Source organism: Mytilus californianus, unplaced genomic scaffold (genome assembly GCF_021869535.1).
Source record: "Mytilus californianus isolate M0D057914Y unplaced genomic scaffold, xbMytCali1.0.p SCAF_15, whole genome shotgun sequence".
NCBI lineage: Eukaryota > Metazoa > Mollusca > Bivalvia > Mytilida > Mytilidae > Mytilus > Mytilus californianus.
Window position 1 is genome coordinate 19817354 of NW_026262637.1, and position 15038 is coordinate 19832391.

The 15038-nt window shown below is 35.3% G+C and overlaps 1 protein-coding gene across 1 annotated transcript in view; it reads right to left on the minus strand.

Annotated features, from left to right (window-relative positions):
• The window catches only part of LOC127725601 (serine/threonine-protein kinase 40-like), a 29273-nt gene extending 21531 nt beyond the window's left edge, over nt 1-7742 (minus strand). Inside the window, exons 1-3 of the mRNA XM_052232687.1 lie at nt 7688-7742; nt 1534-1719; nt 765-850 (exon numbers count right to left, since the gene is read on the minus strand). Of these exons, the coding sequence (XP_052088647.1) occupies nt 765-850; nt 1534-1648 (201 nt within the window). The 5' untranslated portion in view covers nt 1649-1719; nt 7688-7742. The remainder of the gene's footprint in view (nt 1-764; nt 851-1533; nt 1720-7687) is intronic.
• Between the last annotated feature and the right edge of the window lie 7296 nt (nt 7743-15038).

The window sequence follows — 15038 nt, forward strand, 5'->3', positions numbered from 1 at the left end:
ATTGCGGTCCGTGTTTAAGTCATCTTGATTTCATTCCACAACAATTTGTATTGGAAAAAAACTTTACATTTAAGATCAATATTCAATTGCAGGATAAAAACGATATTCGTACAATGTAGGAAAATATAGAATTTAGTTGTACTCAATACAAAACAGTAGAAAAGCTTTATGTTGGTAGTTGATGTCTTTGTATATTTTCTAAGAGGAGTTGGTGTGGTCTGTTGTATTCTCGTCAAAAAATATAATAATTAATTTTAAAATAACAAAGTAGAGCATCCACTCTTTACTTTACAATAATTAATTCTATATTTTCTGTAATCAGCACTACTTTTTCATTATACTACCCCTACTCTACATGGTAATTACATTCAACGTGTTAAGTCTGTTTGTTTTTGTTATAATACAAAGTTTTGACCAGGAACAATGGTCATTAAAAGCAATTATTCTCCTGAAAACAAAAAAGAAGTTTGCCATATTTGATGAAGATTCATAACCTTGTAATACATTTATGCTAATATGTTTTTCAATTTTTGTTTTACTTCTGCTTGATTTTTGGTTCTAAACTTGAAAATCTTATTTTTGCTGGGATTTGTACAAAGTTTGAGAAGTTAGCTCAAGATGTATTGTCTGCAAAACACACTGATAAAATTTTGGCCAACATTGTATAGCTTCAAAACAGCAATGGAAACAGACTTGGACTTTATACTTGTTATACATATAAAAGCAAAACAAAGATTGCCAGCACGGCAACCATTTTATAATACCTTTATAGTGTAGAATTTATCTGTCCCATCTTTCCTTGCCAAACACTGTACGATACTTCTGACAGGAGAAGATCCTTGTCGTGGTCCTATAATAAGATTTCATAATATTATTATATGAAGCCAACTTGAGACATTTTCATTAAAATCTGTCTTCAATAAATATCAATTATCAAGAAGTATCTTACTGTGTAAAACAGTCATGGTGCTCAACCACAGGCCCACCAGCCCAGGCTTGTAAAAATGCTGTCGGGCCTTTAAAAATGATCTCTACAGGCCAATAGAATCTAACTAAAATTTTCGTAAAATTCAGCATTGGGTCTGTAGATTCAAAAGTTTATGGTGAAGACTGGTAAAATGATAATTTTTTCTGATAAACTGACCTTACCATAAGAACTTTGAATTCTTGGCTTCTTACGAATCATCTTTCCTGTTTTTATCATGTAGCATGAGTGATTTCTAAGGTGTTTACATGTCGAATGTTACATAGGGTTTGTTTATGATGTGATTTCTGGTATGAATCTGAGTTTTAAAAAAATGACCCCGACTATTTAAGTTGTCATAAAATGACCAAAATCTCATGATTTTTTTTAGAGATCCTTGCTAGTACTATATTCATGTAGATAAAAAGTCCAGCTTTCCCCTTCTTCTGTGGAAGATGGGTTTAATCTTTGGACCTTACTTCAAATTTCTAGTCTACAATCGAAACATCCTTTAATAAAATTAACAAAATCTGTAGAATTTATCTTGTCTTATTCTATATATTTGTTACCTAACAGATAAGGTCCAGCTTTCCTGACTTCTGCGGAAGGTGGATTTAATCTTTGGACCTTACTACTAGTGGATTGCTGGTTTAAGGAGGAAACTCCTAAGGACCTTTTCATCATTTAATCCCATCATAACTGTCTTCTTTCTTTGGTCGTCATGGTTGATCCACAGATTAAAAATCACTTTAAATCTATAAAGACATGTTCATAAACTAGTTACGTGTACACTCATTTATTTATTACTACAGAAAAATATTTGATCATACATTAATCAACAAAGATTGGAAGACTAAACACATTTATTTAAAAACCAGTTGTTGGCATGACACGGGTTATGTTCTTCTCATATATGTTATGATGGTATGATACTAAACCCCTAACGGGAAGGATTGTGCCTGATATTCATATGATGAAGACATAATCTTTCAATCAGTTTAATTGAAGTCTGGAGCTGGCATGTCAGTTAACTGCTAGTAGTCTGTTGTTATTTATGTATTATTGTCATTTTGTTTATTTTCTTTGGTTACATCTTCTGACATCAGACTCGGACTTCTCTTGAACTGAATTTTAATGTGCGTATTGTTATGCGTTTACTTTTCTACATTGGCTAGAGGTATAGGGGGAGGGTTGAGATCTCATAAACATGTTTAACCCCGCCGCATTTTTGCGCCTGTCCCAAGTCAGGAGCCTCTAGCCTTTGTTAGTCTTGTATTATTTTTAATTTTAGTTTCTTGTGTACAATTTGGAGTTTAGTATGGCGTTCATTATCACTGAACTAGTATATATATTTGTTTAGGGGCCAGCTGAAGGACGCCTCCGGGTGCGGGAATTTCTCGCTGCATTGAAGACCTGTTGGTGACCTTCTGCTGTTGTCTGTTCTATGGTCGGGTTGTTGTCTCTTTGACACATTCCCCATTTCCATTCTCAATTTTAATTCCACTCCAGCATACATGACAATGATGTAGTTAAATGATGTTGATAATAAAAGGATGAAAAATAAAGTTACATTTTTGTAAGATGTACATTTGCATATAGAGCTTAGCCTGTAGGATAAATCATACGGACTTAAATATAGTCAGGACGGTGTAGAAGAAATAAATTTTTCACTTGCACAAATGATTCAATTGGATAGACAAAGTCGTTTATTGGAGGAAAGCTATCATTTTAGCAACTGATATATGCTGATACACAAATAAGGACAATAGGTTCGGTTGAATGAGAAAAAGTTGGCACTTCAAGTACATGAAGAAGCAGTGTTTCCCCCAAGCATGTTTAGCATGGATAGACGCCATGCCCTTTTTTGTCTTAATGACGCCATTATCTCAAAAAATGCCCTTTCTTCCTGTCTTCATGTTTCTGGCAAGTTTATGGCCCTCAGCTAATTAACATTTACAACAGGTGTTATAAAGTTGTGATTACAGTTAATCCGCTTATCGCCATCAGATGGGTCACTAATCCGTTAATTATTAATAAACCTCATAATTGACTGCCATAATAATTTTCCCCAGTAAAATCAGTCAGTTGGCATTTTAATTTCAATATTTCTCAAGGCCAACTACCACAATTTGCTATTGTGCAATACTGTGCAATTGAAAATTTCTTGCTATTGCACAATTCTTATTATATAATAATTTACACATCCTGTTTGGTGTGTATCTCCTACCATATCATTATTATTTGCTTTTAAATATAAAACAGAGAAATAACCAACTTAAAATGAAAATTTTAAAAGAAAAAAAAAAGGAAAAAAAAAAAAAAAATCCCCCCCCCCCCAATTTTTTGAACCCCCTTATGATTCATCACCCCCAAACTCAATCCCAGCCTTCCCTTTGTGGTATGGTACCTTGCAGTACAATTTCAGAGAGATCCATACACTTGAACACAAGTTATTGTCTGGAAACTAGAAAAATGCTTATTTTTGGCCCCTTTCTGACCCCCAATTCCTAAACATTTTGGGCAATTACCCCCAAACTCAATTCCAGCTTTCCCTTTGTGATATGGAACCTTGTAGTACAATTTCAGAAAGATCCATACACTTACACACAAGTTATTATCATGAAACTAGAAAAATGCGTGTTTTTTGCCCCTTTTTTGGCCCCTAATTCCTAATATTTTGAGGCAATTACCCCCAAAATCAATCCCAGCATTCCCTGTGTGATATGGAACCTTGTGGTACAATTTCAGAGAGATCCATACACTTGAACACAAGTTATTGTCTGGAAACTAGAAAAATGCTTATTTTTGGCCCCTTTTTGGCCCCTTATTCCTAAACGTTTTGGGCAATTACTCCCAAACTCAATTCCAGCTTTTCCTTAAATTTGTGATATGAAACCTTGTAGTACAATTTCAGAAAGATCCATACACTTACACACAAGTTATTGTCATGAAACTAGAAAAATGCTTGTTTTTTGCCCCTTTTTTGGCCCCTAATTCCTAATATTTGGAGGCAATTACCCAAAAAATCAATCCCAGCATTCCCTGTGTGATATGGAACCTTGTGGCACAATGTCAGAGAGATCCATATACTAACACACAAGTTATGTCTGGAAGTTACAAAAATGCTTAATTTTGGCCCCTTTTTGGCCCCTAATTCCTTAACTGTTAGTACCATAACCCCCAAAATCAATCCCAACCTTCCTTTTGTGGTATTGAACCTTATGGTAAAATTTCATAGAGATCCATTCACTTAAACTAAAGTTAGAGTGTGAAAAACCAATGTGTCTTCGGACGACGAAAATTGACGACGCCAACGTCATACCAATATACGACCGCAAAAATTTTTGCAGCCGTATAAAAATTATACAACACAAAAATCGTTTTTAGAAAGTCACTTCATTTTAAAACAATGAACAAAAAAAATATTTATAGCAATACACTAACCAAAATACGATTGAAAAATTATTTAACACAAAATCAATAATAAAATGCTTCGCTGGGCGCAGCTTGATACGACCGCAGAGGTCGAACCCTGAACAGTTGGGGCAAGTATGGACACAACATTCAAGCTTGATACAGCTCTGAATTTGGATTGTGATTAAATATTTGACACAGCATAGGTTTCTGACACAGAAAGAATGTGGTCTAAGAACTTCAATTTTTTTAATTTACCTATTATGGTCCAATGTCCAAAATCAAAATACATGGTTAGATTCAGCATATCAAATAACCCCATATATTCAATTTTTGTTGAAATCAAACAAAGTTTAATTTTGGACCCCAACTTGGACAAACTTGAAAACTGGTCCCATAATCAAAAATCTAAACACATGTTTAGATTCAGCATATCAAAGAACCCCAAAAATTCAATTTTTGTTAAAATCAAACTAAGTTTAATTTTGGACCCTTTGGACCTTAATGTAGACAATTTAAAAAACAGGACCCAAAATTAAAAATCTAAATACACGGTTAGATTTGGCATATCAAAGAACCCCAATTATTCAATTTTTGATGAAATCAAACAAAGTTTAATTTTGGACCCTTTTGACCTCAATATGAACCAATTTGATAGCGGGCCCACAAATAAAAAATCTAAATACATGGTAAGATTCAGCATATCAAAGAACCCCATATATTCAATTTTTGTTGAAATCAAACAAAGTTTAATTTTGGACCCCAATTTGGACCAACTTGAAAACTGGGCAAAAATCTAAAATCTAAATACATGTTTAGATTCAGCATATCAAAGAACCCCTTATATTCAATTTTTGTTGAAATCAAACAAAGTTTAATTTTGGACCCCAACTTCGACCAACTTGAAAACTGGGCCCATAATCAAAAATCTAAACACATGTTTAGATTCAGCATATCAAAGAACCCTAAGAATTCAATTTTTGTTAAAATCAAACTAAGTTTAATTTTGGACCCTTTGGACCTTAATGTAGACCAATTTAAAAAACGGGACCCAAAATTAAAAATCTAAATACACGGTTAGAATCGGCATATCAAAGAACCCCAATAATTCAATTTTTGATGAAATCAAACAAAGTTAAATTTTGGACCCTTTGGACCTCAATGTGGACCAATTTAAAAACGGGGCCCAAAATCCAAAAACTTAATACACGGTTAGATTCAGCATATTAAAGAACTCCAAGAATTCAAGAATAAAACCCCATTGAAATTGATCAAGAAATAAGCAATTTATACGAAGTATCTTCTTTTGCACAATACTGTGCAATTGAATATTTCTTGCTATTGCGCAATACTGTACAATTGACAATTTCTTGCTATTGCGCAATATTGTGCTATTGGATATTTCTTGCTATTGCGCAATACTGTTAAATTGAAGATTTCTTGCTATTGCGCAATACTGTGCAATTGAAGATTTCTTGCTATTGTGCAATACTGTGCAATTGAAAATTTCTTGCTATTGCACAATACTTATTATATAATAATTTACACATCCTGTTTGGTATGTATCTCCTACCATATCATTATTATTTGCTTTTAAATATAAATCAGAAATAACCAACTTAAAATGGAAAATTTTAAAAGAAAAAAAAAAGGAAAAAAAGAAAAAAAAAAAAAAAAAAAAATCCCCCCCCAAATTTTTTGAACCCCCTTATGATTCATCACCCCCAAACTCAATCCCAGCCTTCCCTTTGTGGTATGGTACCTTGCAGTACAATTTCAGAGAGATCCATACACTTGAACACAAGTTATTGTCTGGAAACTAGAAAAATGCTTATTTTTGGCCCCTTTTTGGCCCCCAATTCCTAAACGTTTCGGGCAATCACCCCCAAACTCAATTTCAGCTTTCCCTTTGTGATATGGAACCTTGTAGTACAATTTCAGAAATATCCAAACACTTACACACAAGTTATTGTCATGAAACTAGAAAAATGCTTGTTTTTTGCCCCTTTTTTGGCCCCTAATTCCTAAAATTTTGAGGCAATTACCCCCAAAATCAATTACAGCCTTCCCTTTGTGATATGGAACCTTGTGGTACAATGTCAGAGAGATCCATACACTTACACACAAGTTATTGTCTGAAAGTTACAAAAATGCTTATTTTTGGCCCCTTTTTGGCCCCTAATTCCTTAACTGTTGGTACCATAACCCCCAAAATCAATCCCAACCTTCCTTTCGTGGTATTGAACCTTATGGTGAAATTTCATGGAGATCCATTCACTTAAACTAAAGTTAGAGTGCGAAAACCAATGTGTCTTCGGACGACGCCAGACGACGCTGGACGACGACGACGACGACAACGACGACGACGACGACGACGACGCCAACGTCATACCAATATACGACCAAAAAATTTTTAATTTTTGCGGTCGTATAAAAAGGGTGCGAACGGACCCGGGGTGCGAACGTGAATGGGCCCGGATTCATACTTTACCAATGCAATATGACAATTTATTGCCTTTCTTGTTTTCAGCATACTGTAGGTGCTCTTTTGTTAATTTTCCTTACACTATAGGTGCCCTTTTTATAAATTTTAGCATGCTCTAGATGCCCTTTTTCAATTAAGTTACCATGCCCTTTTTGTGTGATAGGGGAAACACTAAGAAGGTTATGATTCTCTGAAGTGAAATTAAAGACATCAACATTGTGGAGGACTGAGGAGTGTCAAAAATAAAAGAATTGGAAGGGCTGTCTCACAAAATCATAGTATTTTTTCACAAGAAACACTTGTGATAACTTTCACAAATAACACTTGTCTGTGAAATTCTCATATTTGACCATCAACACATATCTAAATACTAGAAACACTGCTGACTATAATTTGCAATAATTCTTTTGAAAAGTGTCAAAGGGAGATGACTTTTCATAGCCCAAAATCAAGCTAATTAAGCTGAAAGGTAACCAGCTAAAAATGTAAGTAACCGAGCCTGTTTAACCAGATAACAGTTGTCTTAAATCGTCTAAGCAAGCTTCACATACAAGACAACTTTGAATACAAATGAGGGTGATGTGATACAATATCATGTATTAGTCAATTGGGTCTGGATAAGTCACATGCACTTTCTTCTGAAACATTGTGGAGCAAGAGAAGGATTGCCGATTGGGTCCAAAAACTAAAGAAGAGCTTGTGAGATGAATCCGAAGAAACGATGGAATGGATTTATTTCATGATAAGTTCCTAAATTCTTTATCATCCCTTATATATAAAAATGCGATCATGCAGACATCAACCTATAATAGCTAGTGAATTACTTGTATTTCGTGTTGAAATATCATGCTGTCAAATTGCAACTAGCCGGAAGTTATATTTTCCTCAATGTCTTCTAGACGTTTTACAAATTGTTCTGAAACTCCTAAATACATCACGCGATCCCGTGTGTATATTAAAAAAAAACCCCGAATATTTGAGTTTGAATGTCCCTTTGGTATCTTTCGCCTCTCTTTTTCAATGAATCCAATTTTGTATTCGTTATTGAGCAAAAGAGATATTTGATTGGGTCAATTACGGTGCGCATTGCTGAGCATATTTATCTTTTATAACAGAATAAATAGGCAGTGGCTATTTTGCCGGCTCTATCATCAGTGAAATTTTGATATGTACTTTTAATCTGGGACTATTATACTATAATGTATTATGTCCCAGTTTAAATTGATTTAAAATTTACATACTAGTACACAATTTCAGTAAATTGGTGATCTCCAAATGACTCTAACGCTAACGCTCGTACTTAATCATGAAGAATGGGATTATCATTCTCTTCAAGTACATATACCAAGAAAAAGAAAACTGTTTAGTCTTATTAACTACAATAAAACAAATCATGTCCAGTAAAAATGTGAGAAGGGAGTGAGATTGCTGCTAAAGCTGTTAGTTGAGATTTCTTGATCACAGAAGACCTTGCTGAAAATAAACCAGAACTTGTCATCTAGACAGTTTGTTTGGATCAATCAACCTTGGTTTAATAACGAAGTACTGTGACTGAGATGCATGGAGATCTGTCCAAAATATCCACTTGGAAAAGCAAATGAATTTAATGTACATTTTCAAAATGTGTGATGAGGATGCTGACGTCTAAGGAACCAGGTCCCATTCTTTCAATTGTTAACTACAACAAACACAAAGGACATACCAACCCAGCAATCTTCAAAGTAGAAGATTTCCTTGTCACCAGACAGATTCAAAATTTGAACACCAAAATATCTGAACTTAACCAAGGCCTAAGAAAGAACACAGTCAAAACCAGCAAATACTTCTTTCGAGCAAGGAAAGTAAAAAGAGGAGGTTATAGAAAATCTGTGAACATCTCAATCAACAAAGCAGACGGTGTACATCCAGGACCCCTACTTAGCTTAGTCATCACAAAACAACTACTCCTTGATACATACAGAGAGTGCTTCCATATTGCAACAGAGGCTGAAGAAATACAACTCCAAGTCTCAGAAGAAGAGCTGTTGTCACTATTCTAGTAGCAAAGAAACTGAGGAAAAGAATACTGAAGACAGAAGCTGTAGTAAAGGGTTTAGGTGAGTTTATCTTATCAGTCTTTACTACATGCACTCAACGATCAGAAGTATCCACATCCTCATACAATTCAAGAACTCAAGAATAAGTAACTAACAGACAATACACCAAGAACAAATTAACATCACTATACTGTATAAATAAAATGCGTTTCAGCACCAGCTTAATCATCATCATAATCACAATTGTAAAGTACATAGCTGTAGAAAAAGCAGAAGTAGACCAACTACAAATACTCAGTGATGATGAAACCCAGATCAAACAGTATATAACAGCAAACAGCTTGCTAACTGTGATAAAACAGCGCAAATCACCAAAATCAAGACCATACAGATGCAACTCAATATCATCATACTTAATATTAATACTATTAGCAAATGCAAATGATGTCAACCCAAATCCAGGACCAACACAACACAACAACAGCACAATATACCCCTGCGGCACATGTGACCAACCTGTCACCTGGGACCACAGAGCTGTCAGATGTGACACATGCGACCAGTGGTTTCACATCAATTGTCAGGACATTCATAGTGGCACATATAGTTACCTCACAGCAGACGAAAACACTGCTTTAAGATGGGACTGCATTGTTTGCGACAGCCCAAACTACAACTCATTGTGTTACGGCTCAACATCCATCCAAACAGAAAACAGCTTCAGCCCACTGGAAAATACTCTTAACAACAGTACTGAAACACAGAACAGAAAGCCACTACATTCGTCAACACCAAAACGAAATAATGTAAAGGAAAAACATAAGCCCTTTACACCATTGCGAATTTTGAATGTCAACTGTCAGTCTATTAGAAACAAACAACACCAATTTGAAAACATTATAGATAGTACCAAACCTGATGTTATAATAGCAACAGAAACATGGCTAGATCAATCAATTACGAACAGCCAAATATTTCCACCATAATATAATATATATCGCAAAGACAGGAAAGGAAATAAAACCGGAGGAGGCGTCCTAATAGCCATAAACAACAAATATTTAAGCTCTGAGGTACCAGAACTGGACACAGATTGTGAGATAATTTGGGCACGGATACAGCAGAAAGGCACAAAAGATCTATACATATGCGCCTACTATAACCCAAAAACATCGGATGTTGAAAGTCTTCAAGCATTTGAAACATCAGTCAGAAGAACCAACGCAATAAATGCATGCCAATTGATCGGAGGGGACTTCAATTTGCCAGGATGGAACTGGGCAAACAAATGTCTATACCAGGGAACACAGCACACAGAACAACATTACCATTTTGCAGAAATCCTTGACGACAACGGACTAACACAGCTAGTGCAAGAGCCTACAAGAAACAAGAACACTCTGGACCTCTTGATCACTAACCGTCCTAGCAAAATAATGAGAATAGATATCATACCAGGAATATCAGACCATGACATTGTATATGCTGAAATGAACATCAACCCAGTAACAAACAAACAGAAACAACGAAAAATCCCTCTCTACAAGAGGGCGAAATGGGACAGCATGAAGGAAGATATGAAACATCTACACAACGCTATTCAACAAGAAAGCAATACGGATAGACCAGACATAAATATGCTATGGAAAATGTTTAAAGACGGTCTTGAAACAAGTACAAACAAACATATACCAGCAAAAACCTGTAAGACCAAAGATAAGAACCCATGGATTACACAGGAAATAAAATCACTCATAAGGCGAAAAGACCGAGCATATAAAAAGAAAAAGAAATCAAACCATCCTGACGATTGTGCAAGATTTAAAGAACTGAAAAAGACAGCACAGAAAAGCCTAAGACAAGCATATTGGAAGTATATTGAAAGTATCATCACCCCAGAGAATCCTGAAGAAACACATGCCCCTTCTAAAAGATTTTGGACATACATCAAGCACAGAAAAAGTGATAAAAGTGGAGTGGCACCTCTAAGAAAAAATGGTAGCTTAGAAACAGATCCAATCAACAAAGCAAACATATTAAATGAACAATTTCAATCTGTATTTTCCACAGCAAACAACATCAGCAACAGTGAATTCTACAATCAAAATCATATGTCCGACTCACCAGAAAATTACCCTGACTGTAGAGACATCCTTATCACAATCAACGGAGTAGAAAAACAATTGAGAAACCTTAACCCACACAAAGCCGCTGGACCGGATAACATCAGACCAATGATACTCAAAGAACTTGCCAGCGAAATCGCTCCCATACTTACCATCATATTTAATGTTTCAATGGAGACCGGCAAAGTTCCAGATGACTGGCGGACAGCTACAGTCACACCAGCATACAAAAAGGGTCAAAAGTACATCCCAGCAAATTACAGACCAATATCTCTTACATGTATTTGCTGCAAGATCATCGAACATATTGTTACCAGCCATATTATGAAACACGCAGAGGCAAACAACATCCTTTATCCACTACAACATGGATTTCGAAGTAAACGATCCTGCGAGACGCAACTCTTAGAATGCATTGATGACTTAACGAAGTACCTTGAATTGGGAAAACAGTCTGACCTACTAATACTAGACTTCTCAAAAGCATTCGATAAGGTATCCCATAGCCTGCTCCTACATAAACTCAATCACTATGGAATCAGTGGAAAGACCAACAGCTGGATAGAAGCGTTCCTGACAAATAGAACCCAAGTAGTAGTAGTTGAGGGTGAACAGTCAGACAGAGCAAAGGTAGAATCTGGAGTTCCACAAGGTTCAGTCCTAGGCCCTAGTCTATTTTTGTTTTACATAAATGACCTAGCGAATGACCTAAAATCAACAGTTCGTCTCTTTGCTGATGACACAGTAGTCTACTTAACCATCGCCTCAGATACTGATTGCCGACACCTACAGTCAGACCTTGATAAACTGGCACTATGGGAGGAAAAGTGGAAGATGGAGTTTCACCCAGAAAAGTGTAGCGTACTGACTGTCTCCAGAAAGAAAAAGCCAATCAAATGGGACTATGTATTACATGATCATGTACTAAAACATGAAACATCAATTAAGTACCTGGGCTGCACCATCACAAGCGAACTAGACTGGGGAGAACACATCAACAACATTACCAGCAAAGCCAGCAGAAGCCTTGGTTTCCTCCACAGAAATCTACACATCGGCTCTAAAAGCATCAAAGAGCAAGCTTACAAAACCCTAGTAAGGCCCCAACTAGAATATGCCACAACAGTATGGGACCCATATCATCAGAAACATATTGACCAAATTGAAAAAGTTCAAAGGAGGGCTGCGCGATACGTCACAAAGCGCCACAGAAACAGATCAAGTGTCACGGACATGATTAATGAATTGGGTTGGAAAAGTCTCCAAGAACGACGCAGAGAGGCCAGGCTCGCAATGATGTACAAGATCGTCAACGACAAAGTAGCCATCAACAAAGACATGTACCTCCAGAGACCAACCAGAGTATCCAGACATACACAACAGCATGGATACATGGTACAAACAGCAACCAAAGACTGCAGGAAATGGTCCTTCTTTGTGAACACCACCAAAGACTGGAACAAGCTTCCCCCGGAGATCGCCACAGCACAGTCATTTGAGACATTCAAATCTCAAATGACCAACCTTACAAAATAAGATGAACATTTGTTTTTATCCTGTTTTTAACCATGCAGAACCAATTTGCCAGTATATTCAGAAAGTTGAATGTGGGCAGTATATGGAAGAAGAAGAAGAAGAAGAAGAATAGGGTCAGTTAATGTGCAGCTCATGCCTAGAATGGTAACATTTGTTGTATGCCGATTAAAAAAACACACAAAGAATTGGTTTTGTTACAAATGTAAATGTTAACTTAGTTTTATGCAAAATTTGAAGATAAATTTTGAATTGTGGTACATTACATTTTGAATTGTGGTACATTACATTTTGAATTGTGGTACATTCCATTTTGAATTGTGGTACATTACATTTTGAATTTTAAACATTCTGGGTAAGTTTTACTGCTAATTTCCATCTAAGAGTCGTGTAAAAGTAGCACTGAACTAGGCTATATATATTATTTTAAAACTAGTCTAAGTGACTTTTACAAAATTCAGTAAAACACAGCAATTTAAAGCACGCATGCTAAAGTTTATAAATTGAAATTAAATTCCTGTTTTAACAATAATTCATTCTAACAAAATAATTCATTCTTACAAAATAATTCAGCATTTTTATTGTGACTTCTTTTTACAGTTTCAAAATGTTTTAGCTTGATAATGTTTTTTTTAAATGTTGTGTATATCTTATGTATTTGCAGATGATATCTATATTAAACTGAAATGATATTATTTCAATTCTTTTATGTTGAAAAATGCACACCATATTACAGTATCTACTGGGCAAATTTAGGATTCATCATTTTTTGTAAGAGCCGGCAAAATAGCCACTGCCAAATAAATACATATCAAACACAATTATAATCTTTGACAATGATTGATTAATAAGAAAACTGATGAGAAAATAAGGAAAACAGAAACAAAATATAAACATGTTATGATACACAATACAAAATTAACCACATATATGCATTAACAATAAACATCAAAGTTTAAACCCGCTGCATTTTTATGCACATGTCCTAAGTCAGGAGCCTGTTGTTCAGTGGTTGTCGTTTGTGGGTGTGGTTCATATGTGTTTCTCGTTTCTCGTTTTTTATATATAGATTAGACCGTTAGTTTTCCTGTTTGAATTGTTTTACACCATTCATTTTGGGGGCCTTTATAGCTTGCTATTCGGTGTGTGCCAAGGCTCCGTGTTGAAGGCCGTATTTGACCTATAATTGTTAATTTTTATACATTGTGACTTGGATGGAGAGTTGTCTCGTTGGCACTCATACCACATCTTCTTATTTATATCAATGTTATCACAGATGTCAGAGACATACAATTGTATTACATGTCTCTGCAGTTACCTATCTAGAGTCTGATATTTGGGGAAACCATAATTACATTACATGTATGTTTCATTATAATACGTTATTTTGATTGGTTAACAGCAATCTCGCGTCATTCTGAAAGTATTCTTCATTTCAAAAATGACGGATGTAACATGGTTGTAAAAGCGTTGACCGTGCGCACATTTTTAGAATGAAGCGCTTCCGCGCTTCATACAAAATGTACTTCGGTCAACGCTTTTACACCCCAATAAATTTATAAAAAGAAGCATTCAATTCTTAAGTGAACATGTGCCTAATCCTGTTATTAGACTTCTTGAACAAACTTTTAATATATGCTATTAAACTTTGGCTATTTGCATATTTTGTATGAAATTTATTAAGTTATAAATTGTGGATATAACCCGTTTCAAAAATATTTCGTATCGATTGCTGCATACCATAGAAACGTTTTCTCAATCCGGACATATTATCAGAAACAAACGTGGCATGAGTAGATTATTGATGTAAAATATGGCAATCTGAATACTCAGATTTGTGGTGTGCCCTTTACGAAAAGCAACTAAATTTTGATAATCAATCATAAAAATAATTGCTGACCTTATTTTAGAAAGAAATAACTCACACTTTATTAATACCACGGACATATGTATATTTTTATATACGTCTTGGTTAAAACCAATTTTGATTCAAACAAAAGGTTCCCTGAAACTTGTCATCATAAAAAATCTTGATTTTTTTATAGACAAAACATATTTGCTACGTTGAGACAGAGATATATAATATGACATATTGTATAATATGTCTCTGGTTTGTTTGAAATTTTTTTTTCAACCGACATCCCTTTGGGACCGTGACTGACTGACTAACTGTGCTCCTCTTCCTGCCGTGGACGTTATCCTTTATTCATAGGAGGCAGACTTTATACAGGTGCTTCTAAGGTAGAACGAAAAGAAAAGAATGAAAAACAGCTAGCGTGCCGCTATATAGACGATGTTCTCTCACTGAAGAATGGTGTCAATTTTTTGCACGCATCTATTGCACCAATCTTAGAGAAATGATGATCGTCAGTAAAGGATACCACAGGTACAGAAAATTCTGCTTTATATCTTTACTTACATCTAGAAATTGATGATGAATGTCGATTGAGACCTTACTTTACGGCAAAAGAGATGATTTC